This window comes from Seriola lalandi, unplaced genomic scaffold (assembly GCF_002814215.2).
Source record: "Seriola lalandi dorsalis isolate HSWRI2012SDOR001 ecotype SW California unplaced genomic scaffold, Sedor1 jcf7180002050280, whole genome shotgun sequence".
Lineage (NCBI taxonomy): Eukaryota > Metazoa > Chordata > Actinopteri > Carangiformes > Carangidae > Seriola > Seriola lalandi.
In genome coordinates, this window is record NW_019520833.1 from 235,458 (window position 1) to 249,794 (window position 14,337).

Genomic DNA, 14,337 nt, shown 5'->3' on the forward strand with positions numbered 1-14,337 from the left:
AGTGAACCTCCAGTGTTTTCAGTTTGGTTTCAAAAGCAGTTGGGTGTTGTTCCATTTTGAGGTGAGAAAATGGATAAGAATAGACCATTTCGTGACAGAAAAAGACATCAGAGATATGTCTCATCATAGTTTTTGTTGCACTGTCAAAAGAAAATAAAAAAAGGATCTGTCATCTGGTATCAGGAGAATCATATAAGCTGTAAGGAGCATGATGGAGCCTCAGGACAGCAAGCTGTCATTTAATTAAGTAGACGTGAAGCATGGGGAGATGTGTGCGTGTGTGTGCACGTGTGAGTGTGTGCTGGTCCCTACTCGCTCATGTGTGTGTGTATTTGCTGACAGCGTCAGCAGGGAATGTTCAGTGCTATAGGTCAGCTTTTCCGTGATGGAAAACAAAAGAGCAGACTCAGATCAGATTTCCTTCTGTGTCTTGTCCCTTGTCTCCAGAATAGAATTGGACGGATTGAATAAAATTCAACCGTCCTTTCTATCACTCATGTTGTTATTGACCTGAAAGGAGGGGGAGGTGGGGGCTAAAATGCCAAACAAATAGATTTTCCTTTTCTAATTCTCTTACCAAATTGCTCAGGTTAGAGCAGTAATCTGGAACTGAGCCTTGTCACAGTCCATTAGCTTTACTCCGGTGCAGATTGCTGTAAACACTGGCTTGGCCTGGTTATGAAAAGTTTTCTAGTGACGTACCCCTTGGATGGAAAAGTCTCCCAGTCTAAGGGTAAGGCGTGACCACACTGGTGACTGTACAGGGACAAGTTGTTTCCACTTGTTTGAAGCCCTGACAGCAAAACACTCCTGCACATAAAGAAGAGCGCACATAGACATTCGGCTGTCTGAATGGTTGGCAGGAGGGTAGTATCTCTGGAATTTGTGGTGGCCTATTTTCTCTTGTGATGTGAAGCCTGGTGAAGTGCTGACTGAAGACCGGGGCTCCAGTTGAGGACAGACATGCTTGTGTTCTTCCGTGTCATTAGAATAATTTGGCTCCCAGAGAAAGCAGACAGGCAGAGGACACTGCTTCTCTTGGCTGGAGACAAGTTGGTAATTGTCAGTAGCTGCGTCCCAAATAAGGGGCTGGATGTTTTAATGGATGCCACCCAATAAGGTGTGTTCTTCAGAGGCTACCAAGGCCTGACTGAACCTGATCCTTTGCTCTGAATGAGACAGTCAAGTCAAAGCATGCAAAAATAATGGCTCATTTGGATTACATTTGTCAACTTGTAATGTCAAAAATATTTGACTAGGGAGAAAAAGATGAAAAAGTTTAGAAACCAGTGATAAATTGGGATAAGTTTCATAATACCTGAGTTTATTGTTCAATATATTATGGACAGCTAGCAAAAAGTGTACCAGGTTTACATATATCTAAAATGTGTATAACTCTTAATTTCTAATTTATATCCGACTTCCAACTTTTAATTGCAGTGGCCTTTTTATTGGTCTATACTGATTGACTAAGTGAATGCAAATACCTGGTAAGTGTGATGTGATCACATGATATTTCTTGACTTAAGTTGCAAAGTTACATTAGTAGTCTCCTTCAAATTTAGTCAACAAAAGGCTTATTTGGGACGTAGTTGGTATAGAAATGCAGACTTAGGAGGATCCAGCTCCTAAAGTGGGACACACCAACAATGTTTTGCCTATGTAGAGCTGTCACCACCCCATGCAGTGGCTGGGCAGCTACAGTCATAATGATGTGTTGATGTGGCTGGGATGTGGAGGAGGAATAAAGGATGACTAATGCTTTTTCTTTGTGTGATACTGTAGTCAAGTGATTGTTTTGTCTCGTCTGGATCACTACCACAGCATTTTTCATAATTCATGGTCAAATTCCTTCATACAGGGTTTGTATAAAAATATATTTTTTATTCTACTGTCAAGTAAGATACTCCTTCAAAACTGAAACTGTTTGCACATCTAGAGAACCAAAACATTAAACAAAATGTCTGCAATTTCAAGCAAGAAACGCTTTGGCAGGCGACTAAAAAAAACATCCTTCAAGTAGAGTTTGATCAACATCAAGGGACCGTATGAGGTTAAAGTAAATATAATAAATAAACCATGATGTTTTTGAATTAATACATTCGCAATCTGTGTGTTGTGGGGTAAAACGCTCAACGACTCATATTTACAGCAACTGCTCTTCTTACTCTGACTGTAAGAAGTTTTGATCTTGTTGATTCGTTTATCAGGCTACACCTATCCAGGTTGACATTTCCCATAAAGTCTGTTCAAATCAGAGCCAATGCACTAGAGGTGACCGACTGAAGAAGTCTGGATTCTTCTATATCAAAGTCAGGCATCATTTTGCCACATTTTGTACAATTTTTTTTGTGTTTTGCACGGCAGATTAAGTTGAACAGCAGGCTGTCACACAACCCTCCACCCTCACCATGTTTGCTGGACACATCCCCCCACTGCAGAGGGTGACAATGTGTGAACGGTAAAAGATTCCAGCTTTACATCAGCATGGCAATATGCCTGTTGGCTGAGTCAGGGTCTCCATAGGGACACAGAGGCAGGTTAATACGAGGTCATCATGGTGACATTCACCTCGGTCAACCTGAGACCAGAGAGGTCAAAGTCAAAGCATGAGTTCAGAGTTGTGATGCGAATGATGATGATGACAGCAGTTGACTCTGTAGTCACGGTTGCCATGGCAACAAAGAGGAAAGAAGACTAATTGAACAGGCTAAAGGGAGGGTCACCATCACAGCTGGGCTCTCAGTCGTCCATCATGCAGCCTGACTAGACTTCCTGACGACCCAAGGTGAGCTGGAGATGGATAGACAAAAAGAGAGTGTGAGAGAGAGAAGGAGGAGGAGGAGAAAGATGTGGGAGGGAGGGAGGAAAAGTAGGAGGAGGAGCAGGGGATGTGTTCATCGATCACTCAGCACCGTCTGCTGACATGGCAGCTACAGGACTCCTTTTTGTTGGCAGAGATACCATATATCTACAGTAGGTGTTTTGGCACATGCCTCTGTATGAAGGTAAAGGCATGTCCTCTCTTCTTACAGCAGTACATATAGGATGATGTTTGTGAGGTTGGCAGCAGTGCTTGCCAACAGGAGAGAAGGAGCGATGTAAATAAGTTATCCATTTATTACACTGACAGATTTCAACATGCCTTTGCAATTCTTTCAATGAAGACACTGGGTCAGAATTGAAAACCTTCTGGTCTCCTGGAGGCAGCGCTGACGCTAGACTGTAATGAAGGCTGACCTTTGCTGCACGGAAGGGGCCACATGGTTTTCCTCTGACACGATTTGTTTCTGCTGTCATTTGTTCACCTAGCACAGCCCCCTGGTCCCTCGCTGCGTGGCATAATATTTAGTGCTGAGACGAGGCTCTGTTGGAAGCTGCACACTGTGTAGAAAAATGGACTTGAAGAACAGATGAAGGAAGTCATGTGTGAGAGTCGGCATGTAATTCACGTGTTTCTCAGTTTCAAGCAGAAGAGCTGAGTAAAACAGATTCTGGTGACAGGGAGACCATTTGTGAGAGCGATCCGTTACAACATACAGTCCTGCTGCCGACGCTGTAGGGACTCGTTCAACATCAGCTCTCTCAGTCCTTCCCCCATCCTCTTCCACATTAATGGTATGGTGTGAATATAGGACAAACCCCGCAAGCTGCACAGATTGCAAATGGAATTTCCCTCCTGTCATCTGGGACTACTTCTCCTGATTTTTCTATTGCAACTACACTAACCGTCATATCTAGACAGTTTGCATGGCTCATTTGAGTCCGTGTGATTGTTGGGTAAACGCTGCTGAAAGCACATGTTTAGAGCTTCAGTTCCTCTCATTTCTATCACTATCTATTCCCCTTGTCTCCTTGCCTCACATCTCTCCCTTGGGGCTAGCCCAGCTCAGAATAAACATCGGCGACCAGCTTTGTCTCTATGGCAACAGCTGCGCAGGCTGAAGAGTAATGCAGGCATGGAGTAGGTAGGAAAGGGTTGCGATGGTGGTGGATGCTGCTAAATGTGGTGTTGCTAGTGTTTTCTCAGGTGATTTGATGCACAGTTTAGGTTTGTGAGATCTGCCTCAGATAGAAACCGAAGAATGAAGCACAGGATGATGGTGGGGAAGTGATGGTTGCTAGTTGCCCGGGTTACCCAGTATAAGGGGGTCAGTGGGGTTGGGCTCTGAAGGCCGCCCAGTCAATCTGTCAGTTGGTTTAAGCCCACCCTGACCCCGTCTCCCTTAACACCTCGATTACCGGGCTAGCCGGCTACAATTAAAGCGGCCTTTGCCTCCATCCCACTTTCTGTGACAGTCTGAGGAAGTGTTGGATTGATCCGGCCAATACGCTCAATCCGCTCAAGCATGCAGAGTATTTGTTTTTCTTTTTTCCTTGTTCACTTGTCTAAATATTATTTAGTTCCACCCTTGAGCCGGATTTGTCAGCAGGGATTTTTCTGGGCATGTTTTCACTCCCCATGCTGATGGCTGAGTATTTCCAACACTCAATTTTTCTACTTTTTTTCCCCCCCTGCTTTATGTAATTTGAGGATTGGGCTCAGTTGCATCCATCTGCTTCCCTGGTTATTTCCAAGCAAGGTGCTGTCTGTTGCCAGAGCAGGATGACCTCTGACCTTATTCATGCGTCAACAGGCAGCTGTCTGTTCAGACCTCTGTCAGGCAATCAGAGGATGAAACTGCTGGTAACACAGACCTAACGTGATGTCATCATTGCTGGTACCTCCCGTTGTTGGTTGGCTGCAAGACTCATCACTATCCAAACCTGAATGTTATCTGATACCAGTAGCTCAAGGTCGTTCAAGGGGATTGGCTCTGTCTCAGGAAGTGATTGTAGCTGCTTTTCCAATTGGCTAGTACTCTAACCAATTTCATATGCCCTTGTTGCTTTCTTGTGTTAGCATCATATGCATCTGTTCGATAAACGCAGTCCTCAAAGGCTGTTTGCGGTGCGGTGGAGGCTGATTTGGCTTTGTCTTCCAGTTGTAAGCAGTGACCTAGAAGAGGCGGAGGCTCCATCTGTTGTTATGTGCAACATGAGCCACTCTGCTGGGTACAGCCAGGTAATTTAATACCACTTCCTGTCCTCACCTTGTGCAAACAGGCAAGGCTGAAGAGGTACCATTTCAAGGAAAGTGGGGGAGGGGAGGGGGCATTTTTGTGTCAGTGTTCTTGTTCAGTAATTATGTGCATGGACAAACGGCTGGCTTCAAGGGGAAAACAAATGAGGTGGGCTTTAGAGCTTCTTGTTAAACCTGGCCTGATCCATCTTTGTGTGTGTGCATGTTTGCACACCACCTGTGTGAACTGAAAGTGTGACCTTTCCTTGAGAATTGATAGAGAAAATGCCCTCTATCCCCCTCCTTGTACAGTGTTATCACATTGTGCCAGTATGGAATCAGGAAGGGAAGGTTCCCTAGAGAGAAAGAACATTACATTGTCAGCGCTGGACTTGTGACCACTTACTTCAACCGCATACTGATTGATCAGTATCAGATGTGTAGGTTGTGTTGCCATAAACTGCACCTGGTGCTGAGATGGTGCTGAGACGATTATTACTGTAATTGTGAACTGAATCCCTGTGGGCTTTGAACTGCTGGACAAAACAAGGAACTTGAATTTATCACCTTGGGTTTGGGGATGTTGTGATGGGCATATTTTTTTCCTGACATTTTATGGATTTAACAATTAGTATTTAACAATGATGAAAAACATAATTAGTGGGAGCAAATAGAACCACCATTAAATATAAGTCAGATATCAATCCAGACACCCTCTGTCAGTTCTGAAGAATTTTAGTCATTCATTTTCAGACATGCATAAAAAGACAGACCTTACAATGACATCTTCCTCACCATGAATGAGCTTGTTCATTTGTGCCAAGAGTGAACTAAAAGACTGGGGGCTGTTTTATGTAATGCTCTTACTTAGAGTACGACCGATTTATTTGTTTTATTGGCCGATATTGGCCTATCACAGATATATCGGTATCGGCGCATATATTCTCCAATATACACTGATATGAATACTTTTATTAAGAAGCAATAATGCAGTGGAAATGCTCTGGTCAAGTCGGGTTATATAGGCAGCATTTTATGTATATTTGATCCTTTGTTTTCATTGAAGTTAAATGTTTATTTATTGCACATTATTTGTTCTTATGTTTTTTTATTTATAGTTATTATTTTTTTACACTTATTTCATGTAATTCTCAGTGAAGTTTACCCTTACAGTGCACTGATGTCATTTTGGACAATAAAGTTTATTGTTAAGCTGTAAAATATCCTGCTTTCATTACATATCTTTTTCACTACTCTTACCAATATGCACAATTGCTTGCCTGACTGCAGAAGTGATTATAATGTTTTTCTCTCCATTTTTCGGACAGAGTGGTTTACAGTGACCAGAGAGGAAGATGGATGAGCTGCAGGATGTACAGCTGACTGAGATCAAGCCACTGCTGACCAATAAGGTGAGTTAGTGACAAGCTGCTACAGGGAACAGGCACACAACTGTGCGCCTGAACACATCGTTATAACCACACACACAAAGTGAACAGACTGTGTATTGTGTGCTCTAAAAGTGAATGAGCACCCCATATGGTCCTCCCAAGCAAATACATACGCTAATACACTAGACATGCACACTCTGCAGTCCTGTTCATCAAAGTGAATTATTCATATCTTCTTGACGAGAGGGAAAAGAAAAGAAGGGAGAAAACGAGAGAGCAAGTCGAACGGCAAAAAAGAGAATGTAGACGGAATGAGGCAAGAGAGAAGAAGAAAAGGGTGGTGTATAACGTAAGACAGTCAAGCAAGAACGAAGAGAGATCAAAGGAGAAGCTGGAAAAAACTGAACTCTTAATTTTTGAGAGCATGAAAGATTCTAGCGAGTGAGCGACAGCAAAAACAGATGTATGGAAGAGAAAAAAACACCCAATGGTAGATCAAAGCTCCTCACATCCTCTCCTGGCCTTCTCTTATATTTCTCCTTGTCGGGCTGTGTGCCAGTTAAGATAGATGTCTTGTGTGAGGTGACAGGGTGGGGAATATATATCATAAAACCTATCTGAATGAAGAAGACTGGCACTGACCTCTCACTCCACCTAGTGGCCAGCTCATTAAAAAGAGAAACCAGGAGTCTTGAAAGCAGACGAAGATGATGACATGATAACAATGATGAAAGAGGATTCTCATTTTCCTCTGTTGAAATGATGAAAACAAGTTCTGATTACCATTCAGATAATGCATCTATGAATGATTACACTAACGATGCAGCAAGGTAGGAGGGAGAAGTGTGGACTGTCTGCAGCAGGAAAGTACCCATAATAATGGTAAAGACCAGCTTAACAAGTATAATCTCCAAAGGTTAAAATTGTATGTAATTATATGGCTTTAGAACATTCATATAAGCAGCTGTAAACTCGCAGCTTAGTGCAACAGTTGGCATGACAACAGATACGACAGATGAGCACATTTGCATCGCACCATCTCTCGCATAAAAACTGTCATCGCCCTCAGCATGTGGGGCAGCTGACTGTGATGAAGGAGCTTTGTAAACAGTCCAGAAACTGGTTTCATTATTAAACCAGGGGCTAATGTTGTCATGGAAATGATTGTGCTGACATTTTGGGGTTCATTTATTGTAAATCCAAAGCAAGGATATTTTGTTTCTTCCTGTACCTTCATCATATCTGTACAATACTGAGCACCTCAAATGCATTACAGAAACAGAAGAAGAGAAGACTTTGGCTGGAAACATGTTCCTGTTGCACAGCTATTTCAGTAGGAAGGAGAAAGAGGAAGCGTTATAGCTACCTCCCATAGTGCTGGGGAAGCTTCTCTGAAAGCATAACTACCTCACACTGAGAGAAGTTGAACTACAGCAAAGCTACTCTAGGGAGAAATCTAGTTTGGTAAACTAAAGCTACTCAGAAGAAATAGTTCAAACTACTTTGTAAAAAAATTATCCAATTGACAATGTACATGTGATACAAAATTATAATAAAATGAAATACAAAGAAGTCACATGTCAGCAAAAAATGCCACTCCATTGAGTTTACTGAAAAAAGTGCTTATATGTTCAAAGGTCATACATAGACAATTGCTGAAGTATGGCCATGGTGATTCTTCTTCAGGCTGAGATTCAGGAGGTTTACCCGTGATGATGTTGAGCAATGCACTACACAGTGGTCAAGTGTGTGTTGTGGACTGCCTGACGAATGCATTGCCTGTGCATGCCTTCACACTGGTCAGGATGAAAAGGAAAGAAACAATGGTATAATAACAAGAAAATTATTTTTTTCCTTTTATGGTCCAAACTTTTTTGTAGTTTCACTAGTTAACTACACAAAAATGGCAAAAAAAAAAAAAAAATGAACTACTTAAATCACTATGCACATTTAAATGCAGTTGAATTACCAGCAAGCAACTGCAAAATGCAGTTAAACTACTAGTTTAATTATATGTAGGTCACAACTCCCCAACACTGCTTTGCACCCTAGGGTCTAGAGGCAGCTATGATGCCAGACCTACTGGACTGGCTGACGACTGAATCCCACAAGAACCTTCTCTGTTGTCTGATGCCCACTTTCACTTCTCTGCCCATCTACCCTGTTTCCAGCTGACCGACTAAATACAAAACACCAACTGAGACAATGCTATGCAAAAATACTTTGAAGTACTACCATGAATCATGTTCAGTGCAGCAAAGTATTTCATTTTTATACTATTGAAAACTGATCTAATTCAACATACTGATAACATAATGATTTAAGATGCATAGAAGAAAAGGGGTTTTGCAGTCATACCCACTTGTGGTCAGTGTTGTCACAGTTATGTGTGCTAACTTTAAAATCAGTTGGGCCAATTTATCTATAAACAAATAAAGAAGTGCTAGCCACAGTAAGTCACACCCATCCATGCCATGCAGAAACTATTGCAGATACTCATAGTATTACACCAATGTGTGTATCTATATATGTATATTTATAAGTATACATATCTACTTAGATATACATATCTAAGTATACATATATATGTATACATACATATATATATATATACCGGTATATATATATATATAGTTTATAATTTAATCCATTTAGTAGTCAATTCCTACACACATGAATCGTGCCTGGGTGGGAACTTTTTAGCGTGGACAACAGGAAGTTGCCTTGACACGGATTTGCACATTTATTTATTTCTCTTTATATTTATTTTCTTATTCTTTTAAAGATTTATTCTTTTTTTATGGAACTTCTATTCATCGTCTTGTAAAAAATGTGAGACACCAGCACATTAATTCTATTACTATACACGTAAATGAACCTCCAGTGTGAAACAAAAGTAAATTAAGTAATGTTTGTGGCTTTACATAGAGAAAATGACATCTATGAGCCTGTGGTATATTTATTAACTTTCCTCTTTTACTTTGTTTGCAGAATGCTCGCAACTTTCAAGACTTCGACTGCCAGGTGAGTGCTGCTTTCTGCTCCTCCCTAAAGCAGTGTTGTGCCATGTTTAGAGGGTAGTGGTTTTGCTAGTTGAAGGAGGTTGGGGCACTGGGGCATGGCCCCATTCTCTGCCCCCTTATTCTGGGCCCATTTGCTTCCTTGCCCTACATCTGAACATTGTCTCTCACCAGCACCATGAACTTCTACCACACAACACAAGCTGGTAGAAAGTGGAATTTTTTAATGGATAAATCAGTGAAAGTCATCCACCACACTGCCCATTACATTTTCAAGGTGACACTGTTTGAATGTTTTCATTATACACAGTTTTTTCCTAGCTTGTTATCTTAGATTGTCTTTTGTTCACACTGACTGTGAGCAAAACAGAAAAGCAATATATCAGCACCAAAACAGGCCCCTTCCTGATTAACCTTCTGTTACTGTTGCTAATGTTCCTGTTAATGTGCATCTGTGACTATTGAGGGAAGGGCAAAATCATCACTTATAACTTTGAATACTGTTTCGGCTCATTCCATTGTACAGGTGAGTGACAAAGCCCAAGGACACTACCTGAGTCTGTACACATAATATTGCATATTGAAGGGTACGTTGCGTAGGGTAGGTTCTTGGCAGGTTGTTTTGTTATGCACCATTGAGGGACGAACCAATAACTTAAGGAATTGTAGAGTTTTTTTTAGGTTGGATGGATGCATACTGTGTCTGTGTGAAATTACTGCTTGTTTACTGGGAATCATTTGTACTAATATGAAAAGCCAATGCATTCACATCAGCAGCCTGTTTGGTGGAGTTAGGACAGTGTGGGACATAGCCACTAAAAGAGATTTAGAGGTTAGCTTATTGGGACTCATTTCTAAAAACAAAGGCTTTGGGAGTGACAGCTGGATCATCCTTGCTAATGACCCAGAAAATTGTTAAATCATTAATGTTAGGACGGACACCCTGATGATCCAGCAGCTTGAATGTATGTAAAGACTGACATATTTGACTATTTCACAACACAAATTTGTCTGGGAACACTTATTTCATGTCATCCTGCTCTCTCTCACTTGTTACTGTCTACTGTCAAATCATAAGATGAAGGCAAAATCTTATGGGACTAACTGGAAATTGACAATGTGCAATTACACATATGATGAGGACTTAAAGGGCATTATACTTTTCCAACCACTCTGGTCAAAGTAGATACAGCACTGCCTCCAGAGATTTTTAGTAGGACTTTTAGACTCTTACCCTGTGGCTTAATGGTCACCAAGGGTTACTTTTTGTAGAGTTCTACATTTTATGCCACAAAACAATGAAACAAAGAATTTTTGATAGGTGTAGCGATGGTTCTCTTGTGTCTGTTGTGTGATGGAAATAGGTGATCTTAATAGAGTCCAGTATCTTTTAAGAGTTGTCTCAGGTAATATCTTCCACAATAGGATTGTAGTGTTAACAGAGACTGTGTGTGCCTTTTCACTGTAAGCATTTCAGCTACAGTCAAGTCTTTTTATGTGATAGAATAATTAACACTGAGGAAACAGAGGTATTGGCCTTGAGTATGCAGTGTTCCAGATTCCTTTCTTTGCATGGGGAATAAGACTGCGCGTTCTCTGCCTCTGTGCTGCGCTGCTTGCAAGGAGTTTCTTACATGAGAAGGAGGGTCCTCCCACAGGCAAGCAAGCTCTCTGCTGTGTTTCATGAGCATCATGACGACGAAGGGTTAAACCTTTCATCCCTCTCTCACTTTCTGCAGTCACGTCTGCTTCCAGCATCCCACCAGAGCTAAATATAGCTGCTGCAGGCAGGGGAGGAGAATATGCATGTTAGCTGATGCAGGCATGCTACATGCTCCCCAGCATCCATTCCAGTCTGCATTGCCACTAATACATTCATAAAACGCTGCACTCACCCACCTGCACCCAGCTACTCTCAGTGTGATACATTTTTTTACACTCATCCTCTTGTGATACAGTCCAGGTCCTGCAGTTGTTCTTTAAACAAAGAATTGTATCAGAATTAGTCTCAGTGGCATTGAGGCAGACTTAAGTGTATTTGACCTTATTTCCATGGCAGCCATTTTGACCTCACAGTCACATTCAACACCATGTCACAGTAGCAAAAGCACAGGTGTATAAATAATGAAATTAATGAGGACTGAATTCTATTTAGCTGCTTCAGTTTCAGGGTGCTGGTATTGTACATGCTGCCTCATTGTCACACTGTCATTGGCTACTGAGACACTCGAACAGAACAGAGTCGTTAATGTTATTAGTAACACCTGTGCCTTTGCTAGTGAAAATGTCTGCTATGAAAAAAGCATATTGTCAAATTAGCTAGCAGTCTTGGGAACAGCTACAACTTGTACATGAATTTAAAGAGCATCAGTCAGGTAGAATTGTGTTTCTGAATGTATACTTTTGGGTTTATATAGGTAAAAATGTAAGAGAATTTGTGTAATCTTCTGTTTTACAAAACATAATAGCAGCAATTATGACAAAAGGAGTGTTGGCAGCTTACTAGCTATTTAGCAGTTAGCTATAGGCTTTCAGCTACATTCTGGTAGCCAGCTTTAGTCAGCCAAAGATATTAACTTCATCAAATATGAATTTGTGTTCTTCCAGATTTTGGTAAATGGTAAATGTGTGTGTACTTGTGTACCTTTATGTGTATATGTAGGAGACACAGTGTAGAGACACAGTGTACAGAACTCAGATGTGATGTTAACCTCTTAATGTCTGTTGCTGAAATAAGGTTTTTTATTTCATTGCACCTGACTTCCACTGCCACATGGCTAGTACAGTAGGAGCCTACATGCAGTACAAGGCATTAGCAGCACACTTCACATGAACACAGTCTGTGGGAGGGTTCGTCAGCGCTGCACCATCTCACTGAGCAGACGCTGTGACTTTCCAGCAGCTGTAGGACAAATCCAGCTGCCTTATCCTGCTAACTTCTCTGCTGCTAAAGCTCCTACCACAGGCGGTCCACAGGTACTGCAACAGTCATGTCAAAACCCTGAGCCCCTGCACGAGGAGGGTGGTGAGGTGGGGTCATAGAAAAGAACCTAAAGGGTGTGGTGCTGCAGTCCTGTGTCTTCTATGATGTCCTGCTTACGCCACTGAAAGGTAAAGGAGGGAGGAGGGAGTGAGTCAGCTTCCACCACCCGTGGGACCTGCTGTGTTTTAAAGTGCATACTTAAGAACACCAAGTTACTTCATGGACATGGAAATGGCTGACTGTACATTATAAAAATAGAACATATTGAGGTTGATGGAGTTTACTGTAGAGAGCAAAAGGCTGAGATGGTTACCATGGAATCGTTTTGTTTGATTTTATTGGCTCAGAATGTTTTGAAAGCTTGTATGCCAATATTAGTTTATTTCTTTTTTAACAGTTGTTTTTATAGCATCATCTCATATTAGGTTTCACATTTCAGGGTTATGTTCACTTTTCATCCATTTCTCTTGCTGACCTTGTGCCACAGCAACACAATGACTAGAAGAGACTGTCTACTTTCTTGTACAGACAATGGCTGCCAAGTCATGCCTATTTTTTAAAATCCTCACTGTCTCAGGAAGCTCAGCAGAGGGCGCCATAAGCCTGTTCATTTTGTGGCTGGAGGGCTGTGCCTTTGTGATGTCTTTTTGGTCTGCTGTTGAATGTCTGCTCTGAATATCCTAGAGTTAGGCTGAAGCATTGCAGAAAAACAGTAAATTTGTTAGCTGTAGCACAGTCACCATCTCAGAAGAGGGTAAAATTGATAATGTTATATGGTGGACCATTTCATCTCATGTTGTAGACAGCATAATAGATTTTCTTTCTGAATCTAATCTTTTTCTTGTGCATTTTTGCTTTTGTACATATGTGTAAATCAGACCTTAGATGCTGCTGTTGAGCTCAGATGAACTATGCAGAGCAGCGTCACTGTGAGCCTGTGTGACTCCTCAGACCGCAGAGTCCCACTGAGACACTCGATGACTCAGTGTACGACACAAAGAGCCACCTGCTCTATCGAGGAAAGGGTGTAGTCGGTCACACAAATTGTTTCCATGAGCTGATGTGACTGAATGCATGTACACGTTAATCTGGAAAAAATATGTTTACACATTACAGTTTACGCACGATTAATCACATTCTTATCACGATCTAGCCTAAATGTCATAACAGATTGTAATCACATTTTTGCAAACCTTATACTGTGAAGAAAGTGTCTGTGGAAACACAACATTGGACATACTACTCTATTGTAGCATCATATTATACAAAAACTACCAAATGTACATTTAAATATTTGTATTACTGTATTTGTTTACTCTGTACTATGAGTGTTTAGTCCTTTAAATGTGCATGTACTACTTATGTGTCAGTGGCACCCTCAGCTGGATAGGACAGCAAAAATGTAAAGGAGAAAAAGCAGTTTTTCAACCAAACATGCTGCTGCATTGAGTAACCAATGAAGCATCCCCTTGTCTTGGGCATGCCGCCCACTCTGTGCTGTTTGCATGTGTGCCATTGGCTGTGCATAACAGCCTGTCTCAGACAAAGGCGTGATGTCCTGCACTGCTAGCTGTTGTGCATATGACACAGGAGAGATATATATATATATAAGACATATGAGAAAATGACAGATCAATAAACTATAGGGATCAAATGACTCAGTGGGAGGTTTAGAAGAAATAGATCCTTTCGTACAGGTATAGTATAGTATAGTATAGTATAGTATAGTATAGTATAGGTGGTGTGGGGTTGCATTTTCTGGTAAGCCTGAAATATAATGAGGTTTACCTATATATATATATGCCAATACTGAAATAAACACCTGGGTATTACAGGAGGATTTACAGGATAAACAAGTGTTGCAGTATGATCCAACATTTG

General features: G+C 41.3%; 1 protein-coding gene across 2 annotated transcripts in view; it reads left to right on the top strand.

Moving 5' to 3' along the window:
• The window catches only part of ndrg3a (ndrg family member 3a), a 33,790-nt gene that overhangs the window by 6,849 nt on the left and 12,604 nt on the right, over nt 1-14,337 (top strand). For both annotated transcript variants that reach the window (XM_023399036.2, XM_023399037.2), the window contains exons 2-3: nt 6,391-6,474; nt 9,445-9,477. In XM_023399036.2, coding sequence (XP_023254804.1) covers nt 6,418-6,474; nt 9,445-9,477 — 90 coding nt within the window. In that variant the 5' untranslated portion in view covers nt 6,391-6,417. The remainder of the gene's footprint in view (nt 1-6,390; nt 6,475-9,444; nt 9,478-14,337) is intronic.